This window comes from Ranitomeya variabilis, chromosome 4 (assembly GCF_051348905.1).
Source record: "Ranitomeya variabilis isolate aRanVar5 chromosome 4, aRanVar5.hap1, whole genome shotgun sequence".
In the NCBI taxonomy this organism is placed as follows: Eukaryota; Metazoa; Chordata; class Amphibia; order Anura; family Dendrobatidae; genus Ranitomeya; species Ranitomeya variabilis.
The window spans coordinates 11,398,730-11,421,830 of record NC_135235.1 but is presented as its reverse complement, the minus strand read 5'-3'; the positions used below and the strand labels follow the sequence as shown (position 1 = coordinate 11,421,830).

The window sequence follows — 23,101 nt, the reverse complement described above, 5'->3', positions numbered from 1 at the left end:
AGGCCTCATCTGGAATACTGTGTCCAGTTCTGGGCACATTTTAAAAAGACATTGAAAAACTGGAGCAAATTCAGAAATGAGATCTCCGCGCTGACGATCTGGCCAATTACTTCAAAGAAAAAATTGACCACATTCGACAGGAAATCATCTCCCAATCTCTTCATACCATGCACTGTCCTCCCTCCCCCACTGCATCTAGTTTACGCTCTGCCTTTGAACCAGTTACAGAAGAAGAAGTGATCAGGCTCCTTGCATCTTCTCGCCCGACCACTTGCACCAGTGACCCCATTCCGTCACACCTCCTCCAGTCCCTTTCCCCGGCTGTCACCTCTCACCTAACAAAAATATTCAACCTTTCTCTCACTTCTGGTATTTTTCCCTCCTCATTTAAAGAAAAAAAACACAAGGCGCCCCCAATGTGTCACACTGTATATAAATAAATACAGACTTTGTAGGGAATGTGCTCACCTATTGCAGTTGTGAAAGTAGGTCACAACTCCCATGCAGGTGTAACCGTAGCAGCAGGTCTCCACAGAAATCCGAAAGGATGTTGGGGGTAGTAGTCTTAGGCAAAATGAAGACCGCGCTCACGGAATATATTTTAGATAGTTTATTTGAGCCTACGCATTTCAAGAGCGTTCTTGCTCTCTTCCTCAGGGCATGTAATACATAACACAATATGGAGCATATTTATAGAAAGGAAGGGGAGGGGCGACCATGCCCTTATATTATAATACATAAACTAGATTAAAAACATAGTAATACAGAAGAAATACTCATTACTATTAATAGCCTAAAACAATGATTAATGTAAAAACAAAAACATTGAAAAATAAAAAGGAAAATATAAAAAGGAAACGTGGGAAAAATAAGCCGGGATCTACATATAAAAAGGCAGGGATCTCAGGTAGCCCAACAGGTGTTCGAACCAGGGACCCTTGTGTGGTAATTCTATTATTTAGGCTGTTCAAGTCGTTGTGCCACAGGTTACTACTGGATTCTTTTTTGATATTTCTTGTGGAGATAAATCCAAAACTATTCTTATAAAAAAGGAGAACACACGATCTTGCAAGAAGGATGTACACTGTTGTTAATTATACAATACATAATGTCATAATTTTTATATACTATAATATGTACTAAAAACCCTCCAAGACACCAGGGATAATTATTAGAATAAAATTCAGTCATTATAACCACACTTCACTTCAAGACTGTTAGATCAAAGGATATCTGCTATTACATTTAACCCTTCAGGTTCAAGGGAATTCAAGGTGTATATCCAAAAAACCTCTTTCCTATTAAGTGACTGTATGCGATTGGAAACATGTGCAGGGACGTGATCAATAGGGTGAACTCGGAATAATAAAGGATTGCAATTGTGTGCGATACTAAAATGTTTGGAAAGACCATGTTTAAGGTAACCTATTTTAATATTGTGTCGGTGGGAATTCATACGGAGGTGGAGTGGTTGTGTAGTCCTACCAACATATATCTTGTTGCATGGACAAGTGATAATGTAAATGACAAAGGAAGTGGTGCAGGTGAAAAAATGACTAATTGGAAAAGAATAAGGAAAGGAGGGATGTTTAAGGCTATGTTCACACGGTGCGGTTTTTGCTGCGGATCCGCAGCGGAATTGCACTGCGGATCCGCAGCAGTTTTCCATGTAGGTTACAGTACAATGTAACCCAATGGAAAAAAGGACCCGCTGTGCCGACGATCCTTTTTTCCACAGGCAAATCCGCAGCGGTTTTGCCTGCAGAAAAAAGAAGTAGCATGTCACTTCTTTCTGCAGATTCCGCTGCGGGTTTCCAGCAGCACCAATAGGAAACTGCATTTGGAAACCCGCAGTGGAATCCGCAGAAGAAAAAGGATCAAAAACCGCAGCTAAAATCAGCGCTGAATTTAGCTGCGGTTTTTCAAAACAGGACCTGAAAAAAAAAGGATGAAAAAAAGGATCGTGTGAACGTAGCCTAAATGTTGTACTGGTATGGGCTATAATACCACAACACAGACATTTTTTGTGGAGACATTTAAAAATCCCTGGTTTTTGTGCACCAAATGATTTTTTTCTTTCATCAAGAAGTCTGCTTGGAGCCAATTTATTTTTCAGGCTTGGTGCTCTCCTAAAAATAATTTTAGGTTGTTGTGGCACCAGTTTACCAAGTATGTTGTCCTCTCTTACTATATGCCATAACTCATTAATAGATTTTTTAATGAATTTGTGGTCAGTACTGAATGTGGTTAAAAAACTACAGGTGTATTCTTCTAAACTAGCTGCAGTGTCGGCTTTTTCTTTTTTTTTTTTTTTTAATTTTTATTTTCAAATTTTCAAATTACATTAACAACAAGATGGTACATATGAATCTAGGAAATCATATTACAGACTTCTGAATGTGATAAAACGTACCGTACAGATGCAAAGTGATCATTGAGGTGACCATAACTACAGTTTTTTGCTTAAATTGTTAGTAAAAATTTTAGGTCACGAGGTTAGGGTTGTAAAACCCATAAATCTTAAAAGCAAATAGTAAAACACTTTAACACAAGAATCGAGAGTAACAAGAACTCCAAAAACAAAGGGGGAGGGGGTGGTGGAGAGAGAGGAGGGGGGGAAAGTACCGGAGGGGAGATAGTGGTTAAAGTAGAAAATTCTGAATACAGGTTCTTTGACAAAGAGATCGTGTACACTACAATCTAGAACCAGCAGAAATTAGTCAGGAGGTTTCAACCAACTAATGCGGAGTATCATCAAGAATAGTTACGTAAAACTAAAGTAATCAGGTGGGTGAGTAGTGTCCGGGTCCATCACATTGCATTATCGACAAACTCGATGAGTTTATAGGAGAAACAAACCTGCACATTTAAGAAGGGTTAGTGGAAGGCAGTGAAGAAGGGGTATTTAACATTTGCCATGGCAACCATATTCGAAAGAATTTATCATGTGAATGAGAGTCCCAACTGGACAATTCCTCCATCCTACAGATGTCTTGGACTTTTTTGTTCCACTCCTCGATACGAGGGGGGTTCTTTTGTCTCCAGTGCACTGAAATCAAATGTTTGGCTGCGGCTATTAGAAGAGGGAGAAGGTCATGTTTTTTCGGTTTGTAAGACGTCGTGGGAAGTGACAGTAGAATTTCTTGGGGTGTTAGGTTATGACTTATTAATCCCAGTTGACGGAGTCGATCGAAAACATCTGTCCAGAATTTTGTAATGGTTGGGCATGACCAGAATATGTGTGATAACGAGCCCTTTGACTTCAAGCATCTCCAACAAAGAGGAGAGTCTAAGAGGCCTAGGTGATAGAGTGATTCGGGGGTTCTATACCATCTGGAGAGGATTTTAAAGGCATTCTCCTGTAACAGGACACATCTTGAGAACCCATGTGAGTGTCCTAAAACTTGATTTAATTCCTTACTGGAGAGAGAAATGTTTAATTCAGACTCCCAGGAGGATAAGTATAAAGGTTTAAATTTAGTGTTTGGATAAATTAAATTTTGGTATAGTTTGGATATTAAATTAGGGGGTGTGGGATTAAGTTTTAGTATAAGTTCGAGCCAAAGCCAATCTGAGTTATGTTGGATGTTTGACCTTAGTTTGAACATGATGTGTTGAACGTGGTGTACTTGCATGAAGTCTCGGGGATGTTTCCTGGCTTCACATGGCCAATTATTTATACAATTGATTTGATTAGAAAGCAAATGAGAAATTGGGAGATTCAGTAATGAGTCCCAGAGGTCAAATGCGTCTACATATTTTGGATCGATGAGCCAAGGTACGACCCCCAGAGGCATGCTATCCAAAAAGAGACATTTTGGCCAGTTATTTGGGATCAATTTCCTCCTAATGGACAGCGTATTGTTAGTTATTTCATCAAGTGAATTTTTCGGGGGGACGGCCGAAGTCCAAAGGTATTTCTCAGCCCCTCCTCCCAAAAGTAAGAGTTCAAGGTTAGGTGTGTTTTGGGAAAGTCTGGGTTTGGTCAGAGATATCCACCTGGCCAAGTGTATTGCCTGATAGTAAATCTCAAAGTGTGGAAGTCCGAGACCTCCTTTCTTTTTTGGGAGTGAGAGGATTTTGAATGGGAGTCTAGGTCTTTTACCCCTCCAAACATACCTTCTGACTAGTTTATTGATTGCTATGAAGAAAGTCTTGGGGAGAGGTATAGGAATCATGTTCATTGGATAGAATATCTTTGGAAGGATGTATGATTTGATTATGTTAATCCTCCCAAACCATGAAATGTATGGTAAGTCATAGGTTTTAAGGAGTGTTTGGAGGTTGTCCAGGAGGGGCTCAAAATTGTGTTTGTAAAGAGTGTCGGGGTTTGCAGTGAGAAAGACACCTAAATATTTCAATTTGTCTGTAAGCCAACTGAAGGGGGTAGACTTTTTGAGATATAGGACGACCTCGTCTGGTAGTGAGACGTTCATGACTTCTGACTTGTGCATGTTTACTTTAAAGTTTGAGATAATTCCAAACTCCTCGAGAAGTTTTAAAATAGAGGGGAATGCGGATTTAGGGTTAGAGATTAAGATCATAAGGTCATCAGCGAAAGCCGCTGTTTTAAATTCTATGTGATCCACCGTTAGACCCTTTATTGACTCTTCCTGTCTTATTTTCTGTATAAGTGTCTCCATGACTAACACAAAGAGCGTAGGGGAGAGAGGGCAGCCTTGCCTGGTGCCATTTTCTATCCCAAAAGGATCCGAAAGTACCCCGTTGACCCTAACCCTAGCGGATGGAGTTGAGTACAGAGTCATGATGGCATCAATAAAAGGTTGTGGGAAGTCAAACTTCTTTAGCGTGCATATCATATAATGCCAACTGACTCTGTCAAAGGCCTTCTCGGCGTCAGTTGATAATAGAGTCAACGGGATTCCGGAGCGTCTGGCATGTGAGATAGCTAAAAGGATTTTTAATGTGTTTTCCTTTCCCTCACGACCTCCGACAAAACCCACTTGATCGGGATGTATTAGGGATACAAGGACACTATTGATCCTGGAAGCAAGGATTTTAGCCCAGAGTTTTAGATCAGAATTCAATAGAGATATTGGACGATAGTTGCTGCACTGACCGACATCTCTACCCTCTTTGGGGATAACTGATATGTGTGCTTCTAAAGTCTGTCTAGTAGGGGGTATACCTGCCAGGAAGGAGTTAAACAGGGAAGTTAAATGTGGTAGGAGTGGGTCCGAAATTTTTTTATAATATGATAGTGGGAAGCCATCTGGGCCTGGAGTTTTATTAGTCGCCATATTTTGCAGGGTGTCACTAATTTCTTGACTGGTAACTTGGGACAGAAGGGCTGCATGGTCTTTGAATTGCACCTTTGGGAGGGCAAGAGGCGCCAAGAATTCATGGATCATGCTTGTCGCAGCTATACAATCTTTCATGGAATCGGGGGACTCCAAGTTGTAGAGGGATTGATAATAGCGTCTAAAAGCCTCGGCAATATCTTCGGATCTGTCAACCTTCGCGTTCAGATCATTGTATACATGTTTTACAAATTTGCTCTCTCTCTGTTTTTTAAGAAGGTGGGCGGTCAGCTTGCTATTTTTGTTACCGTGCATATAGAATCGATGCCTACTATGCATAAACATCTTAGCCGATTTAACATTAAGCAAGTCTTTTAATCTGGCGCGAAGGTCAACTAATTCCCGTTGAAGACCTTGCGTGCCAGTTTTTTTATGTAGGCGCTCCGTAGTTGCGATTTGGTGAAGAAGAGACATCATCTCTTTATCTCTTAGTTTTTTTTCGTGGGCTCCGATTGAGATGAACTCTCCTCGAAGTACCGCTTTGTGGGCCTCCCATATGTTGGGTGTCAATGATCCGTCTGTGATATTTTCTAAAAAGTATCGTGAAAGTGCGTACTTTATTTTCTCTAAGTTTTGTGGGTTATCTAATAGGGATTCATTAAGTCTCCAAGATGAGGCTGGGCGAGGTAATGTGTCGATGACGATATCTATGAAGATCGGTGCGTGATCTGAGATTGTAATTAAACCAATACTAGCGGACTTAATTAAATTTAAGGATCTCGATTGTGTCAAAAGGAGGTCAATACGATGGTAGGACGAGTGAGGGGGGGAGAAGAAGGTAAAGTCTTTAGTGGTTGGATGAAAGATACGCCAGGGGTCAATGAGATGTAGAGTAGATACCGTATATACTCGAGTATAAGCCGACCCGAGTATAAGCCGACCCCCCTAATTTTGCCACAAAAAAACTGGGAAAACTTATTGACTCGAGTATAAGCCTAGGGTGGAAAATGCAGCAGGTACCGGTGAATTTCAAAATTAAAAATAGATACTCCATACCGTTCATTCTGGCCCCATAGATGCTCCACATAAAGCTGTGCCATATATACAATGCTCTGCACCGTTGCCCCATAGCTGTGCCATATATATAATGCTCTGCACCGTTGCCCCATAGCTGTGCCATATAGTGCTCTGCACCTTTGCCCCATAGCTGTGCCATATAGTGCTCTGCACCATTGCCCCATAGCTGTGCCATATAGTGCTCTGCACCATTGCCCCATAGCTGTGCCATATATATAGTGCTCTGCACCGTTGCCCCATAGCTGTGCCATATAGTGCTCTGCACCATTGCCCCATAGCTGTGCCATATAGTGCTCTGCACCATTGCCCCATAGCTGTGCCATATAGTGCTCTGCACCGTTGCCCCATAGCTGTGCCATATATATAGTGCTCTGCACCGTTGCCCCATAGCTGTGCCATATAGTGCTCTGCACCGTTGCCCCATAGCTGTGCCATATATATAGTGCTCTGCACCGTTGCCCCATAGCTGTGCCATATAGTGCTCTGCACCATTGCCCCATAGCTGTGCCATATAGTGCTCTGCACCATTGCCCCATAGCTGTGCCATATAGTGCTCTGCACCGTTGCCCCATAGCTGTGCCATATATATATAGTGCTCTGCACCGTTGCCCCATAGCTGTGCCATATAGTGCTCTGCACCATTGCCCCATAGCTGTGCCATATAGTGCTCTGCACCGTCCATTATTGCCCCATAGCTGTGCCATATAGTGCTCTGCACCATAGCTGTGCCATATAGTGCTCTGCACCATTGCCCCATAGCTGTGCCATATAGTGCTCTGCACCATTACCCCATAGCTGTGCCATATAGTGCTCTGAACCGTTGCCCCATAGCTGTGCCATATAGTGCTCTGCACCATTGCCCCATAGCTGTGCCATATAGTGCTCTGCACCATTACCCCATAGCTGTGCCATATAGTGCTCTGAACCGTTGCCCCATAGCTGTGCCATATAGTGCTCTGCACCATTGCCCCATAGCTGTGCCATATAGTGCTCTGCACCATTGCCCCATAGCTGTGCCATATAGTGCTCTGCACCATTGCCCCATAGCTGTGCCATATAGTGCTCTGCACCGTTGCCCCATAGCTGTGCCATATAGTGCTCTGCACCGTTGCCCCATAGCTGTGCCATATAGTGCTTTGCACCGTCCATTATTGCCCCATAGCTGTTGCTGCTGCTGCAATAAAAAAAAAAAAAAAACACATACTCACCTGTCTTGCTTGCAGCTCCTCGGCGCCATCTTCCCGGCGTCTCTCCGCACTGACTGATCAGGCAGAGGGCGGCGCGCACACTATATGCGTCATCGCGCCCTCTGACCTGCACAGTCAGTGCAGAGAGACGCCGGGAAGATGGAGCGGCGCCCGGCGTGTGGAACGCGGACAGGTGAATATGTCATACTTACCTGCTCCCGGCGTCCCGCTCCTTCCCCCGGACAGCTGGTCTTCGGTGCCGCAGCCTCTTCCTCTGTCAGCGGTCACCGGCACCGCTGATTAGAGAAATGAATAGGCGGCTCCGCCCCTAAGGGAGGTGGAGCCGCCTATTCATTTCTCTAATGAGCGGCCCCACGTGACCGCTCAGGGGAAGAGGCTGCGGCACCCGGAGACCGTGGGACAGGCAGGGGGAGCGACAGGATCGCCGGGACTAGGTGAGTATATGACAGTGCTCACCCGCCGACCCCACCACCGATCATGACTCGAGTATAAGCCGAGAGGGGCACTTTCAGCCCAAAAATTTGGGCTGAAAATCTCGGCTTATACTCGAGTATATACGGTAGTTTGTTTAGGAGATTATGCCTTAGTTTTTTAGAGACAAAGGACAGTCCGCTTGAGGAATCAATCTCTGGATTTAGGGTGATGTTAAAATCTCCCCCTATAATAAGTAACCCCTCGGTGAAAAGTTGTAATACCTCCAATGTTTTCAATATCCACTGAACCTGGTATTTATTAGGTGCATAGAGGTTGGCAAATGTAACTAGGGTGTTGGCTAGGTGTCCCTTAACAAAGATGTATCTCCCTTCATGATCACTCAATGTATCCTTGGGCGAAAACGGTAAACCTTTTTTTAGTGCTATGCTGACACCCTTGGACGCAGAAGAGTTGCAGCTGTTAAACCACGTTGGATATGGGGAGAAGGAGGTGTTGGGTGTCCTGCCGCTTTTAAAGTGAGTTTCCTGGAGGAAGGCTACTTGGGTTTTTTGTTTTTTTTAAGAGATTAAGAATTTGGTTTCTTTTTGCAGGAGTATTGAGGCCTTTAACATTAAAGGAGGCAACTGTGATGGACCCGGGGCTCACCTTACTATTCGCACTCATTATGTCTTGAGGAGAAGATTATCCCATCACGGTACCTGGGAGAAGAGGGGAAAAACATGAATAACAAACTATATACATTCAAATTCTCGCCCATCGCAGGGGGGGGGGAAGAATACCCAGACATAGGCGAGGGTTAGTCCAAGATGTGATCTGATCTATAGCAATGAAAGGTACAATCTAGTGTAATAAAGATAAAGATAGAAACTTAAAAGAGGCAGAGGTAGTTGTCTGAAGAATCAACAGATCTAAACAATCCAAACAACTACTCTAATGTACCAAATGGAAGGTCAAATGAAGATTAAGGCTTTCATGGTGGTTGTTTCTTAGGGTCTTGTTTCTTCACTTTAGGTGAATTGTATTTCTTCCTTTGTGACCATTCTAAAGGTACCGTCACACTAAACGATATCGCTAGCGATCCGTGACGTTGCAGCGTCCTGGCTAGCGATATCGTTTAGTTTGACATGCAGCAGCGATCAGGATCCTGCTGTGATGTCGCTGGTCGCTGAATAAAGTCCAGAACTTTATTTGGTCGTCCGATCGCCGTGTATCGTTGTGTTTGACACCAAAAGCAACGATACCAGCGATGTTTTACACTGGTAACCAGGGTAAACATCGGGTTACTAAGCGCAGGGCCGCGCTTAGTAACCCGATGTTTACCCTGGTTACCAGCGTAAAAGTAAAAAAAACAAACAGTACATGCTCACCTGCGCGTCTCCCAGCGTCTGCTTCCTGCTCTGACTGAGCGCCGGCCCTAAAGTGAAAGTGAAAGCACAGCGGTGACGTCACCGCTGTGCTGTTAGGGCCGGAGCTCAGTCAGTGTCAGGAAGCAGACGCTGGGAGACGCGCAGGTAAGTATGTACTGTTTGTTTTTTTTACTTTTACGCTGGTAACCAGGGTAAACATCGGGTTACTAAGCGCGGCCCTGCGCTTAGCAACCCGATGTTTACCCTGGTTACCCGGGGACTTCGGCATCGTTGGTCGCTGGAGAGCGGTCTGTGTGACAGCTCTCCAGCGATCAAACAGCGACGCTGCAGCGATCGGCATCGTTGTCGCTATCGCTGCAGCGTCGCTTAATGTGACGGTACCTTAAGGGTTTTTTCAAAGGAGGTAGATTCCAGTCAGAGTCAATTGGCATCCAGGAGGGTATGTTGATTGGTGAGATGTTTAGGGTTTCCCAGGCTTTTTGAAGGTCTTCTGGGGAACGGATCGTGACTTGGCGACTGGCGACATTCACTGCAAGGCCAAATGGAAATAGCCATTTATATGACAAGTTTTTGGCCTTTAGGGCTGCAAGAAGGGGTTTGAGTATTCTTCTTTTTGCTAAAGTGGAAGGGGCTAAGTCCTGGAAAAGCTGAATTTGTGAGTTTTCATGTAGTATTTTGTCTTGATCTCTAGCGCTTGCCAGGATCGCAGCCGTATCCACAAAGCTGAGCAGTCCACATATGATATCTCTAGGAAGTTCTTCAGGCTTTGGTTTAGGCCTTAGAGCACGATGGATCCTTTCAATCGTCACCTTGGAGGCTCTCTCTGGTCCCAGAAGGTTAACAAAGATTTCTTTAGCCACCTTGTCTAGTGCCTCTCGGGCGAAGGATTCTGGGACCCCTCTGATCCTGATGTTCTTTCTCCTACTCCTGTTTTCTTGGTCTTCTATGGCTAAAAGTGCTGTGTTCAGATGTTGTTGCTGCTTAAGGGCTTGTTCATTTAGGCAAGTAACAGCCTCTACCATATCTATATTTGCGGATTCGAGGGACTCGACTCTGTGGCCAAGATGTTGAAGGTCTGAGCGCATACCTGAGACTTCCTCCATAAGTGGCTTCATGTTTTGGGCCATCAGTTTTCTCATGAAAGCTCTAGAAATAGGGGCAATGTCTCCTGTAGTTGAGTCGCTGTCAGAGTCTGCCTCACTGGGGTCAGATTCATCAATGATTTCAGATGAGATTGCTTTTTTGAGAGATTGCTTAGTAGGGGTTTGGGAAACCTCATTTTTCTTTTTCAGATATGAGTCAAGAGCACCATGAGCACCTTTTTTCTGCTCGTCTGCCATGGCTTTATTTACTGACTTTTCACGTTCTTTCTGAGATCTAACCATTTTGTAACTGTGTGTTAACGTGAAGTGCGACGATCACAACTTGGACGTAAAGAAAACAACTATTTACATATTGTAGTGGAGTAAAAGCATATTCTCAGAGTGGCCACTAGGTGCCGCTCTAAGTTCAGAAAAGAGAGCGAGAAAATGCCTTACTGAATCTAGTTTTCAAGGCAGAAAGATATTGGGTATCAGTATGACTTTGTAGAATGTAAAAAGCAAATAATAGTAGTAGATTCTGTAATTCACCAGAGGATGACAGAGGCGACCCCTTGCTCCTTAAGTTCTGTAACTGCTGAAATTAATAGGATGAAGCAGAGTTGGTTGTGTGTGAGTGAGTTAACACTCAAATGGTACCTTCAGTGCCACACTACAGGGGGGCTCTATCTGTCCCACCATTAATCTGCTAAAGATTGATATATTATCTATTTGTGAGCATGAATTCGTTATAGGTACTTCCGATTATTTATCTGTGTGGGAGCACTGTCTGTTTCTATCCCCTGAAAGCACCGGGCACGGAGCAGCTAGAGAGAAGTAAGGGCGGGGCCTCCCCTCTGTGGCAGATTGGCTCCAATATGGCGCTGGCGCGAAAATTCCCGCGCTTATCCGGCGTTGAAGCGTTCCGATCCCCCCGGCTCTGTCCCGCTCCCCTTCCTCACCTCCACATCTCAGGAGTCCGGACAGGGACTTGAACAGCGGACGCAGGCACAGAACCCGCGGATCTCAGGCACGCCGACGTTAGCAGCAAGCAGGTGGGCGGAACGAGCCGGGACGAGGAGGTCAGGAGCGGTTCCCAGCGGCGTCACACGCTCGCGGCTGAATCCTACAGAGCAAGTCAGAGGCCAGCCCGGTCTCGTGTCTCTTCGCCGGTTGATGCTCCGGCCGCAGCGGGCCGCGGCGGGTTCGGCGGCCGTGGGGTGGGGCGACTGGGCCTCAAGGCTCCTCTTCTCCTTCAGTCCCCTCACCTTTCTCCGACTCACGTCTCGGGTCCCGCGATCTCCGTCCGCACTCCCGCCGATCGGCCACTCCGCTCACAGGGGAAGGCCAGTCCAGCACTTCAATTCAGGAGCGCCGCTCCTAGCTGGGATATGGTCTGTCCAGCGGGACCAAGGTCACCTGTAGGCCTCAGTGAACAATCCAGAAAATGGCAGTCCGTTTCTGGGAACAAATAGGCACAGAAGACTCTTTAGTCACTGTGGGGTTGCCCCAATATGTTATAAACAGCAGATGGGCAGTAGATAAGTGTGGATTATGTCCGATATAAACGGCCAGCAGAGGAGCTTAAAGTCCGCACGTCTTGCTCCTTCAGCAGCTGGCCACGCCCCGAATCGGCTTTTTCTTTTTTTAATAACATTTCTTGATTAAAATTCTTAAAAACGTGTTCAATTGCTCTGTTTACCAACTCCCTGGGGTATTTTTGTGCTAAAAACTTATTTTTTAAAACCTCCGATTGATCCTTAAAATCGCTATCAGAAGAACAATTTTTCCTAATGCGCATGAACTGGCTTTTTGGAATATTACAGAGCCATTTATCAAGATGGTTGCTATTGTAATGAACATAGCTATTACTGTCTACTTTTTAAAAAAAGTTCTTTGTCTGAATCTCTCCATCCACAAAAAAAAATATCACATCTAGAAAATTAATAGCAGTTTTGTTAAAAACAGAAGTAAAATCGAGACCCCAGGGGTTGTTTTTCAGCTCTGATATTAAAAATTCAGGAGGTTTAAAAGTTGTATCCCAAATAAAAACAAGATCATCAATATAACGTCCATAAAAAACCATACAATCAGTAAAAGCACTATTATAAATAAAAGAATTCTCAAAATGACCCATAAATAAATTAGCATATGTTGGTGCTACCCGATGTCGGATACCCCAGGGAGTTGGTAAACAGAGCAATTGAACACGTTTTTAAGAATTTTAATCAAGAAATGTTATTAAAAAAAGAAAAAGCCGACACTGCAGCTAGTTTAGAAGAATACACCTGTAGTTTTTTAACCACATTCAGTACTGACCACAAATTCATTAAAAAATCTATTAATGAGTTATGGCATATAGTAAGAGAGGACAACATACTTGGTAAACTGGTGCCACAACAACCTAAAATTATTTTTAGGAGAGCACCAAGCCTGAAAAATAAATTGGCTCCCAGCAGACTTCTTGATGAAAGAAAAAAATCATTTGGTGCACAAAAACCAGGGATTTTTAAATGTCTCCACAAAAAATGTCTGTGTTGTGGTATTATAGCCCATACCAGTACAACATTTAAACATCCCTCCTTTCCTTATTCTTTTCCAATTAGTCATTTTTTCACCTGCACCACTTCCTTTGTCATTTACATTATCACTTGTCCATGCAACAAGATATATGTTGGTAGGACTACACAACCACTCCACCTCCGTATGAATTCCCACCGACACAATATTAAAATAGGTTACCTTAAACATGGTCTTTCCAAACATTTTAGTATCGCACACAATTGCAATCCTTTATTATTCCGAGTTCACCCTATTGATCACGTCCCTGCACATGTTTCCAATCGCATACAGTCACTTAATAGGAAAGAGGTTTTTTGGATATACACCTTGAATTCCCTTGAACCTGAAGGGTTAAATGTAATAGCAGATATCCTTTGATCTAACAGTCTTGAAGTGAAGTGTGGTTATAATGACTGAATTTTATTCTAATAATTATCCCTGGTGTCTTGGAGGGTTTTTAGTACATATTATAGTATATAAAAATTATGACATTATGTATTGTATAATTAACAACAGTGTACATCCTTCTTGCAAGATCGTGTGTTCTCCTTTTTTATAAGAATAGTTTTGGATTTATCTCCACAAGAAATATCAAAAAAGAATCCAGTAGTAACCTGTGGCACAACGACTTGAACAGCCTAAATAATAGAATTACCACACAAGGGTCCCTGGTTCGAACACCTGTTGGGCTACCTGAGATCCCTGCCTTTTTATATGTAGATCCCGGCTTATTTTTCCCACGTTTCCTTTTTATATTTTCCTTTTTATTTTTCAATGTTTTTGTTTTTACATTAATCATTGTTTTAGGCTATTAATAGTAATGAGTATTTCTTCTGTATTACTATGTTTTTAATCTAGTTTATGTATTATAATATAAGGGCATGGTCGCCCCTCCCCTTCCTTTCTATAAATATGCTCCATATTGTGTTATGTATTACATGCCCTGAGGAAGAGAGCAAGAACGCTCTTGAAATGCGTAGGCTCAAATAAACTATCTAAAATATATTCCGTGAGCGCGGTCTTCATTTTGCCTAAGACTACTCCCTCCTCATTTAAGCATGCCATCATACATCCATTACTTAAAAAACCATCCCTCGACAAAAACTGTGCCGCTAATTATAGACCTGTCTCTAACCTTCCCTTCATCTCTGAACTCCTCGAACGCCTGGTCCACTCCCGTCTTACCCGCTATCTCTCAGATAACTCTCTTCTCGACCCTCTTCAATCTGGTTTCCGCTCTTTACACTCTACTGAAACTGCCCTCACTAAAGTCTCTAATGACCTACTAACAGCTAAATCTAATGGTCACTATTCCATGCTAATTCTATTGGATCTTTCCGCAGCATTCGACACTGTGGATCATCAGCTCCTCCTCACTATGCTCCGCACCATCGGCATCAAGGACACCGTTCTCTCCTGGTTCTCCTCCTATCTCTCTGACCGATCTTTCACTGTATGTTTTGCTGGTTCCTCCTCCTCTCACCTTCCCCTTACTGTTGGGGTCCCTCAAGGATCAGTCCTAGGCCCCCTCCTCTTCTCTTTGTATACTGCCCCTATTGGACAAACAATCAGTAGATTTGGTTTCCAGTACCATCTCTATACTGACGACACCCAATTATACACCTCTTCTCCTGTTATCACGCCGACCTTTTTAGAAAACACCAGTGATTGTCTTACCGCTGTCTCTAACATCATGTCCTCCCTCTATCTGAAACTGAACCTGTCAAAAACTGAACTCCTCGTGTTCTCTCCCTCTACTAACCTAGCTTTGCCTGACATTGCCATCTCCGTGTGCGGTTCCACCATTACTCCAAAGCAACATGCCCGCTGCCTTGGGGTCATCCTTGATTCCGAGTTTTCATTCACCCCCCACATCCGATCACTGGCTCGCTCTTATCTGCATCTCAAAAATATTTCTAGAATTCACCCTTTTCTTACTTTCAACTCTGCAAAAACTCTTACTGGTTCACTTATTCATTCTCGTCTGGACTATTGTAACTCTCTACTAATCAGCCCCCCTCTTACCAAACTCTCCCCACTCCAATCTGTCCTGAATGCTGCAGCCAGGATCATATTCCTCACCAACCGTTACACCGATGCCTCTACCTTGTGCCAGTCATTACACTGGCTACCCATCCAATCCAGAATCCAGTACAAAACTACTACCCTCATCCACAAAGCACTCCATGGCTCAGCACCACCCTACATCTCTTCTCTGGTCTCAGTCTACCACCCTACCCGCGCCCTCCGCTCCGCTAATGACCTCAGGTTAGCATCCTCAATAATCAGAACCTCCCTCTCCCGTCTCCAAAACTTTACACGTGCTGCGCCGATTCTTTGGAATGCACTACCCAGGTTAATACGATTAATCCCCAATCCCCACAGTTTTAAGCGTGCCCTAAAAACTCATTTGTTCCGATTGGCCTACCGCCTCAATGCATTAACCTAACTATCCCTGTGTGGCCTATTAAAAAAAAAAAAAAAGAATCATAATCAGGTTCCTCTCATCATGTTCTCATACACTTTATGCAGGTAATAGCCCTTTGTGTCTGTACTGCTACATACTTAGGCTGATAACTGGTTCATGCAGCTTTACATGAACACCCGAGCCTTACATTATGGCTGGTCAGAACAACGAAAGCAATTGTTACCATCCACCTCTCGTGTCTCCCCTTTTCCTCATAGTTTGTAAGCTTGCGAGCAGCAGGGCCCTCACTCCTACTGGTATCTGTTTTGAACTGTGATTTCTGTTATGCTGTAATGTCTATTGTCTGTACAAGTCCCCTCTATAAGTTGTAAAGCGCTGCGGAATATGTTGGCGCTATATAAATAAAAATTATTATTATTATTATTATAAATGAGCGCCTAGGATGGTGAGCGAACTGCAAAGTACAGTATGTCCTAAGAGGAATATTTAAAGGATCTGGGAATGTTTAGCTTGCAAAGAAAAAAAAAAGGTTAAGAGCAGACTTAATAGCTGTCTACAAATATCTGAAGGGGTGTCACAGTGTAGAGGGATCATCATTATTCTCATTTGCACATGGAAACACAAGAAGCAACGGAATAAAACTGAAATGGAGACGATACAGATTAGATATTCGAAAAAACTTTTTCACAGTGAGGGTGATCAATGAGTGGAACAAGCGGCCACGAGATGTGTTGAGTTCTCCTTCAAAGGAAGTCTTCAAACAGAGGCTGGATGGTTTATTGAGTCCTGCGCTGCATTGAGAAGGGGGTTGGACACGATGACCCTTGAGGTCCCTTCCAACTCTAAAATTCTATAGAAACATTCTATATACCTTGCCCTAATGAAGCAGACACATGACCACGTCCACAGAGGCTCCCTGCTTGTGTTGGCCGTCAGTGAGGAAGGGTCACTCCTATTACAGGGTCCTAGTATGGAGTTATCATCTCTGGATACAGTGGGGTCTCTTGCTCTCGCAGTGTCATGTACACATTGTTGTCCTCCTAAGGGATGGGGGCAGTGTTCTGGATCACTGCGTTGAGAAACACGTGATGGTGTCTCCGCAGTGTTGGATGTTTTGGTCTCCCCGAGGTCATTCATCTGTTCCTTCATAGCCTTTCACCAGGCACTGCTCCTAATAGCCAGTTTCCTACTCCACACTGATGAGGGGCAAAAACCCCGAAACAGCTGTTTGTGGATGGATACCATGCTTGGCATAGGTGGTCTTCCTTTATTGGATATTCTCCTTTATTGGATGCTGCCCTTCCCGTGGTTGTTCCTTCCCGGAGAAAGGCCTGGCTATTCATTGCTTGCGTTGAGAAACACATGATGGTGTCTCCGCAGCTTACTTTACATGCGTTTGCATATTTCCCATAAGGGATGGGGGCAGTGTTCTGGATCACTGCGTTGAGAAACACGTGATGGTGTCTCCGCAGTGTTGGATGTTTTGGTCTCCCCGAGGTCATTCATCTGTTCCTTCACGTCCTCCCAGTGGTGTCGGAGCCCATAAGCTGAATGTATCGGAGTTGTGCGATGGATCCTTGCAGTTAGTGATGGAGAGGAAAAGTCTCATGTAAGATTCAGCCAGACAAATCCAGAACTGTGGATTGAATGGATGCAGGGAAATCAGTTGTTGCCAACAAGACATTTCTTCTTGTAGATTCCCCAAATGATGGTGAATAGTTGCTTGGAGATGTAAGACCCCAGTCAGGTGATCAGTGTTGCTAACCCCTTGTGCCTACAAAAACTAAAATAAAATCTGCATAGTCAATTTTGCCACAGATTAAATCTTAGTCTTTCACCCACTGTAATGTAGAGTACCATGATAGCATACGCAGAACCATCCAGAGCCCACAATACATTTATATGGAAAGGAGTTTGTCACAGAAACAATCCCATTAAATAGGATCTGTCACTTGTCATCAATATATAGAATCCTTTTGTGTAAATGCCGCTTTTCTTCTGAATCTGGCATTGGTTTTTCCTTTTCTTTGTGCCACTCCACTCCTCTGACTTTACACAAGGAGTAACGTGCCATAATTCAGAAATGGAGAAAAAACAAAATGATGCAAATTCAGGAGAACAGAAGCAACTAGATGGGCATTTCCTGAAGGAAATACATGGTGCTTGAACAGCGCTGCCAGCTTTACAGCAGTGTATCAGGTGTCGGCTGTAAGAAAGTAAAGTTAGAATATGAATGTTGTGTATAGCAATGGCACAACCTGGGATGGGTGGTATATGCGCCAATGGGAGTAGTGATGTCACCATCATATCATATTGGGTGCAGGCTAAAGGACCTGTGTGATGTCACCACCATATGTGAAGTCCAAGACCCACTTTGTTGTGCGGGCCCCCTCAGGAGCCAGTCTGATTCCCAGGGCCCCTCAGAAACCACTTTGGTGCCAGTGAACCTCAGGAACAAGTCTGGCATGCAGGGCCCTGCCCCTGGGTAGCCACATCCCCCTATATACAGACATCACTCCTATATACAGACATCTCCCTATATACAGACACCACTCCTATATACAGAAATCACTCCTAGATACAGACATCCCCCTATATACAGACATCCCCCTATATACAGACATCACTCCTATATACAGACATCCCCCTATATACAGACATCACTCTATATACAGTTATCCCCTATATACAGACACAACCACTATATACAGACACCACTCCTATATACAGTCATCTCCCTATATACAGACATCCCCCTATATACAGACATCCCCCTATATACAGACACCACTCCTATATACAGACATCCCCTATATACATACATCACTCCTATATGCAGACATCCCCCTATATACAGACATCACTCTATATACAGTTATCCCCTATATACAGACACAACCCCTATATACAGACATGCCCCAATATACAGACATCTCCCTATATACAGACACCACTCCTATATACAGTCATCTCCCTATATACAGAGATCCACTATATACATACACCACTCCTATATACAGACACCACTCCTATATACAGACATCCCCTATATACAGACATCCCCCTATATACAGACATCCCCCTATATACAGACACCACTCCTATATACAGTCATCTCCCTATATACAGACACCACTCCTATATAGACATCCCCCTATATACAGACATCCTTCTATATACAGAGATCCACTATATACAGACACCACCCCTATATACAGACATGCCCCAATATACAGACATCTCCCTACATACAGACACCACTCCTATATACAGACACCACTCCTATATACAGACATCACTCCTATATACAGACATCCCCTTATATACAGACATCCCCCTATATACAGACACCACTCCTATATACAGACATCACTCTATATACAGAGATCCCCCTATATACAGACATCACTCCTATATACAAACATCGTCCTATATACAGACACCCGTACTATGCACAGACATCCCCCTATATACAGACACCACTCCTATATACAGACATCCCCTTATATGCAGACATCCCCTTATATACAGACATCCCCTTATATACAGACATCCCCCTATATACAGACATCCCCCTATATACAGACATCCCCTTGTATACAGACATCCCCCTGTATACAGTAATAAGGTACCGTATATACTCGAGTATAAGCCGAGATTTTCAGCCCAAATTTTTGGGCTGAAAGTGCCCCTCTCGGCCTATACTCGAGTCACGGTCGGCGGGTGAGGGGGAGAGGGCGCTCCCCCTGCCCGTCCCACGGTCTTCGGTGCCGCAGCTCGTCCCCTGTTCAGCGGTCACATGGTACCGCTCATTAGAGAAATGAATATGGACTCCACTCCCATAGGGGTGGAGCCGCATATTCATTCCTCTAATCAGCGGTAACGGTGACCGCTGACAGAGGAAGAGGCTGCGGCACCCGGAGACCAGCTGTCCAGGAGAAGGAGCCAGGGACGCCGGGAGCAGGTGAGTATTACATAGTCACCTGTCCCCGTTCCACACGCCGGGCGCCGCTCAGTCTTCGCGTCCTCTTGTTCTGACTGTGCAGGTCAGAGGGCGCGATGACGTACTAGTGTGCGTGCCGCCCTCTGCCTGAACAGTCAGTGCAGAGAGACGCCGGGACGGGATGCTGAGGAGCTGCAAGCAAGAGAGGTGAGTATGTGTTTTTTTTTTTTGTATTGCAGCAGCAGCAGCATTGTATATTGCACAGATTTATGTGGAGTATCTATGGGGCAACGGTGCAGGGCATTATATATGGCACAGCTATCTATGGGGCCATAATCAAAGGTGCAGAGCATTATATATGGCACAGCTATCTATGGGGCCATAATCAAAGGTGCAGAGCATTATATATGGCACAGCTATCTATGGGGCCATAATCAAAGGTGCAGGGCATTATATATGGCACAGCTATCTATGGGGCCATAATCAAAGGTGCAGAGCATTGTATATGGCACAGCTTTCTATGGGGCCATAATCAAAGGTGCAGAGCATTGTATATGGCACAGCTATCTATGGGGCCGCAATCAAAGGTGCAGGGCATTCTATATGGCACAGCTATCTATGGGGCCATAATCAAAGGTGCAGAGCATTATATATGGCACAGCTATCTATGGGGCCATAATCAAAGGTGCAGAGCATTGTATATGGCACAGCTACCTATGGGGCCATAATCAAAGGTGCAGAGCATTATATATGGCACAGCTATCTATGGGGCCATAATCAAAGGTGCAGAGCATTGTTTATGGCACAGCTATCTATGGGGCCATAATCAAAGGTGCAGAGCATTATATATGGCACAGCTATCTATGGGGCCATAATCAAAGGTGCAGAGCATTATATATGGCACAGCTATCTATGGGGCCATAATCAAAGGTGCAGGGCATTATATATGGCACAGCTATCTATGGGGCCATAATCAAAGGTGCAGAGCATTGTATATGGCACAGCTTTCTATGGGGCCATAATCAAAGGTGCAGAGCATTGTATATGGCACAGCTATCTATGGGGCCGCAATCAAAGGTGCAGGGCATTCTATATGGCACAGCTATCTATGGGGCCATAATCAAAGGTGCAGAGCATTATATATGGCACAGCTATCTATGGGGCCGCAATCAAAGGTGCAGAGCATTGTATATGGCACAGCTACCTATGGGGCCATAATCAAAGGTGCAGAGCATTATATATGGCACAGCTATCTATGGGGCCATAATCAAAGGTGCAGAGCATTGTTTATGGCACAGCTATCTATGGGGCCATAATCAAAGGTGCAGAGCATTATATATGGCACAGCTATCTATGGGGCCATAATCAAAGGTGCAGAGCATTATATATGGCACAGCTATCTATGGGGCCATAATCAAAGGTGCAGGGCATTATATATGGCACAGCTATCTATGGGACCATAATCAAAGGTGCAGGGCATTATATATGGCACAGCTATCTATGGGGCCATAATCAAAGGTGCAGAGCATTATATATGGCACAGCTATCTATGGGGCCATAATCAAAGGTGCAGAGCATTGTATATGGCACAGCTATCTATGGGTCCATAATCAAAGGTGCAGGGCATTATATATGGCACAGCTATCTATGGGGCAATAATCAAAGGTGCAGAGCATTGTATATGGCACAGCTATCTATGGGGCCATAATCAAAGGTGCAGAGCATTATATATGGCACAGCTATCTATGGGGCCATAATCAAAGGTGCAGGGCATTATATATGGCCCAGCTATCTATGGGGCCATAATCAAAGGTGCAGAGCATTGTATAGGGCATAGCTATCTATGGGGCCATAATCAAAGGTGCAGGGCATTGTATATGGCACAGCTTTCTATGGGGCCATAATCAAAGGTGCAGAGCATTGTATATGGCACAGCTATCTATGGGGCCATAATCAAAGGTGCAGAGCATTGTATATGGCACAGCTACCTATGGGGCCATAATCAAAGGTGCAGAGCATTGTATATGGCACAGCTATCTATGGGGCCATAATCAAAGGTGCAGGGCATTGTATATGGCACAGCTACCTATGGGGCCATAATCAAAGGTGCAGAGCATTGTATATGGCACAGCTATCTATGGGGCCATAATCAAAGGTGCAGAGCATTGTATATGGCACAGCTACCTATGGGGCCATAATCAAAGGTGCAGAGCATTGTATATGGCACAGCTATCTATGGGGCCATAATCAAAGGTGCAGAGCATTATATATGGCACAGCTATGCTATCTATGGGGCCATAATCAAAGGTGCAGGGCATTATATATGGCACAGCTATCTATGGGGCAATAATCAAAGGTGCAGAGCATTATATATGGCACAGCTATCTATGGGGCAATAATCAAAGGTGCAGAGCATTATATATGGCACAGCTATCTATGGGGCCATAATCAAAGGTGCAGAGCATTGTATATGGCACAGCTATCTATGGGGCCATAATCAAAGGTGCAGAGCATTGTATATGGCACAGCTACCTATGGGGCCATAATCAAAGGTGCAGAGCATTGTATATGGCACAGCTATCTATGGGGCCATAATCAAAGGTGCAGAGCATTGTATATGGCACAGCTATCTATGGGGCCATAATCAAAGGTGCAGGGCATTATATATGGCACAGCTATCTATGGGGCCATAATCAAAGGTGCAGGGCATTATATATGGCACAGCTACCTATGGGGCCATAATCAAAGGTGCAGAGCATTGTATATGGCACAGCTATCTATGGGGCCATAATCAAAGGTGCAGAGCATTGTATATGGCACAGCTACCTATGGGGCCATAATCAAAGGTGCAGAGCATTGTATATGGCACAGCTATCTATGGGGCCATAATCAAAGGTGCAGAGCATTGTATATGGCACAGCTTTCTATGGGGCCATAATCAAAGGTGCAGAGCATTGTATATGGCACAGCTATCTATGGGGCCATAATCAAAGGTGCAGAGCATTATATATGGCACAGCTATCTATGGGGCCATAATCAAAGGTGCAGAGCATTGTATATGGCACAGCTATCTATGGGGCCATAATCAAAGGTGCAGAGCATTGTATATGGCACAGCTACCTATGGGGCCATAATCAAAGGTGCAGAGCATTGTATATGGCACAGCTATCTATGGGGCCATAATCAAAGGTGCAGGGCATTATATATGGCACAGCTATCTATGGGGCCATAATCAAAGGTGCAGGGCATTATATATGGCACAGCTACCTATGGGGCCATAATCAAAGGTGCAGAGCATTGTATATGGCACAGCTATCTATGGGGCCATAATCAAAGGTGCAGAGCATTGTATATGGCACAGCTACCTATGGGGCCATAATCAAAGGTGCAGAGCATTGTATATGGCACAGCTATCTATGGGGCCATAATCAAAGGTGCAGGGCATTATATATGGCACAGCTATCTATGGGGCCATAATCAAAGGTGCAGAGCATTGTATATGGCACAGCTATCTATGGGGCCATAATCAAAGGTGCAGAGCATTGTATATGGCACAGCTATCTATGGGGCCATAATCAAAGGTGCAGAGCATTGTATATGGCACAGCTACCTATGGGGCCATAATCAAAGGTGCAGAGCATTGTATATGGCACAGCTATCTATGGGGCCATAATCAAAGGTGCAGGGCATTGTATATGGCACAGCTACCTATGGGGCCATAATCAAAGGTGCAGAGCATTA

The 23,101-nt window shown here is 44.3% G+C and overlaps 2 protein-coding genes across 2 annotated transcripts in view; one reads left to right on the top strand and one right to left on the bottom strand.

Annotated features, from left to right (window-relative positions):
- LOC143766405 (uncharacterized) overlaps positions 1-8,800 on the bottom strand; it is a 58,764-nt gene extending 49,964 nt beyond the window's left edge. The window contains exon 1 of the mRNA XM_077254072.1: positions 8,627-8,800. Coding sequence (XP_077110187.1) covers positions 8,627-8,644 — 18 coding nt within the window. The 5' untranslated portion in view covers positions 8,645-8,800. The remainder of the gene's footprint in view (positions 1-8,626) is intronic.
- The window catches only part of LOC143769424 (caspase-2-like), a 212,036-nt gene that overhangs the window by 132,608 nt on the left and 56,327 nt on the right, over positions 1-23,101 (top strand). The window lies entirely within an intron of this gene.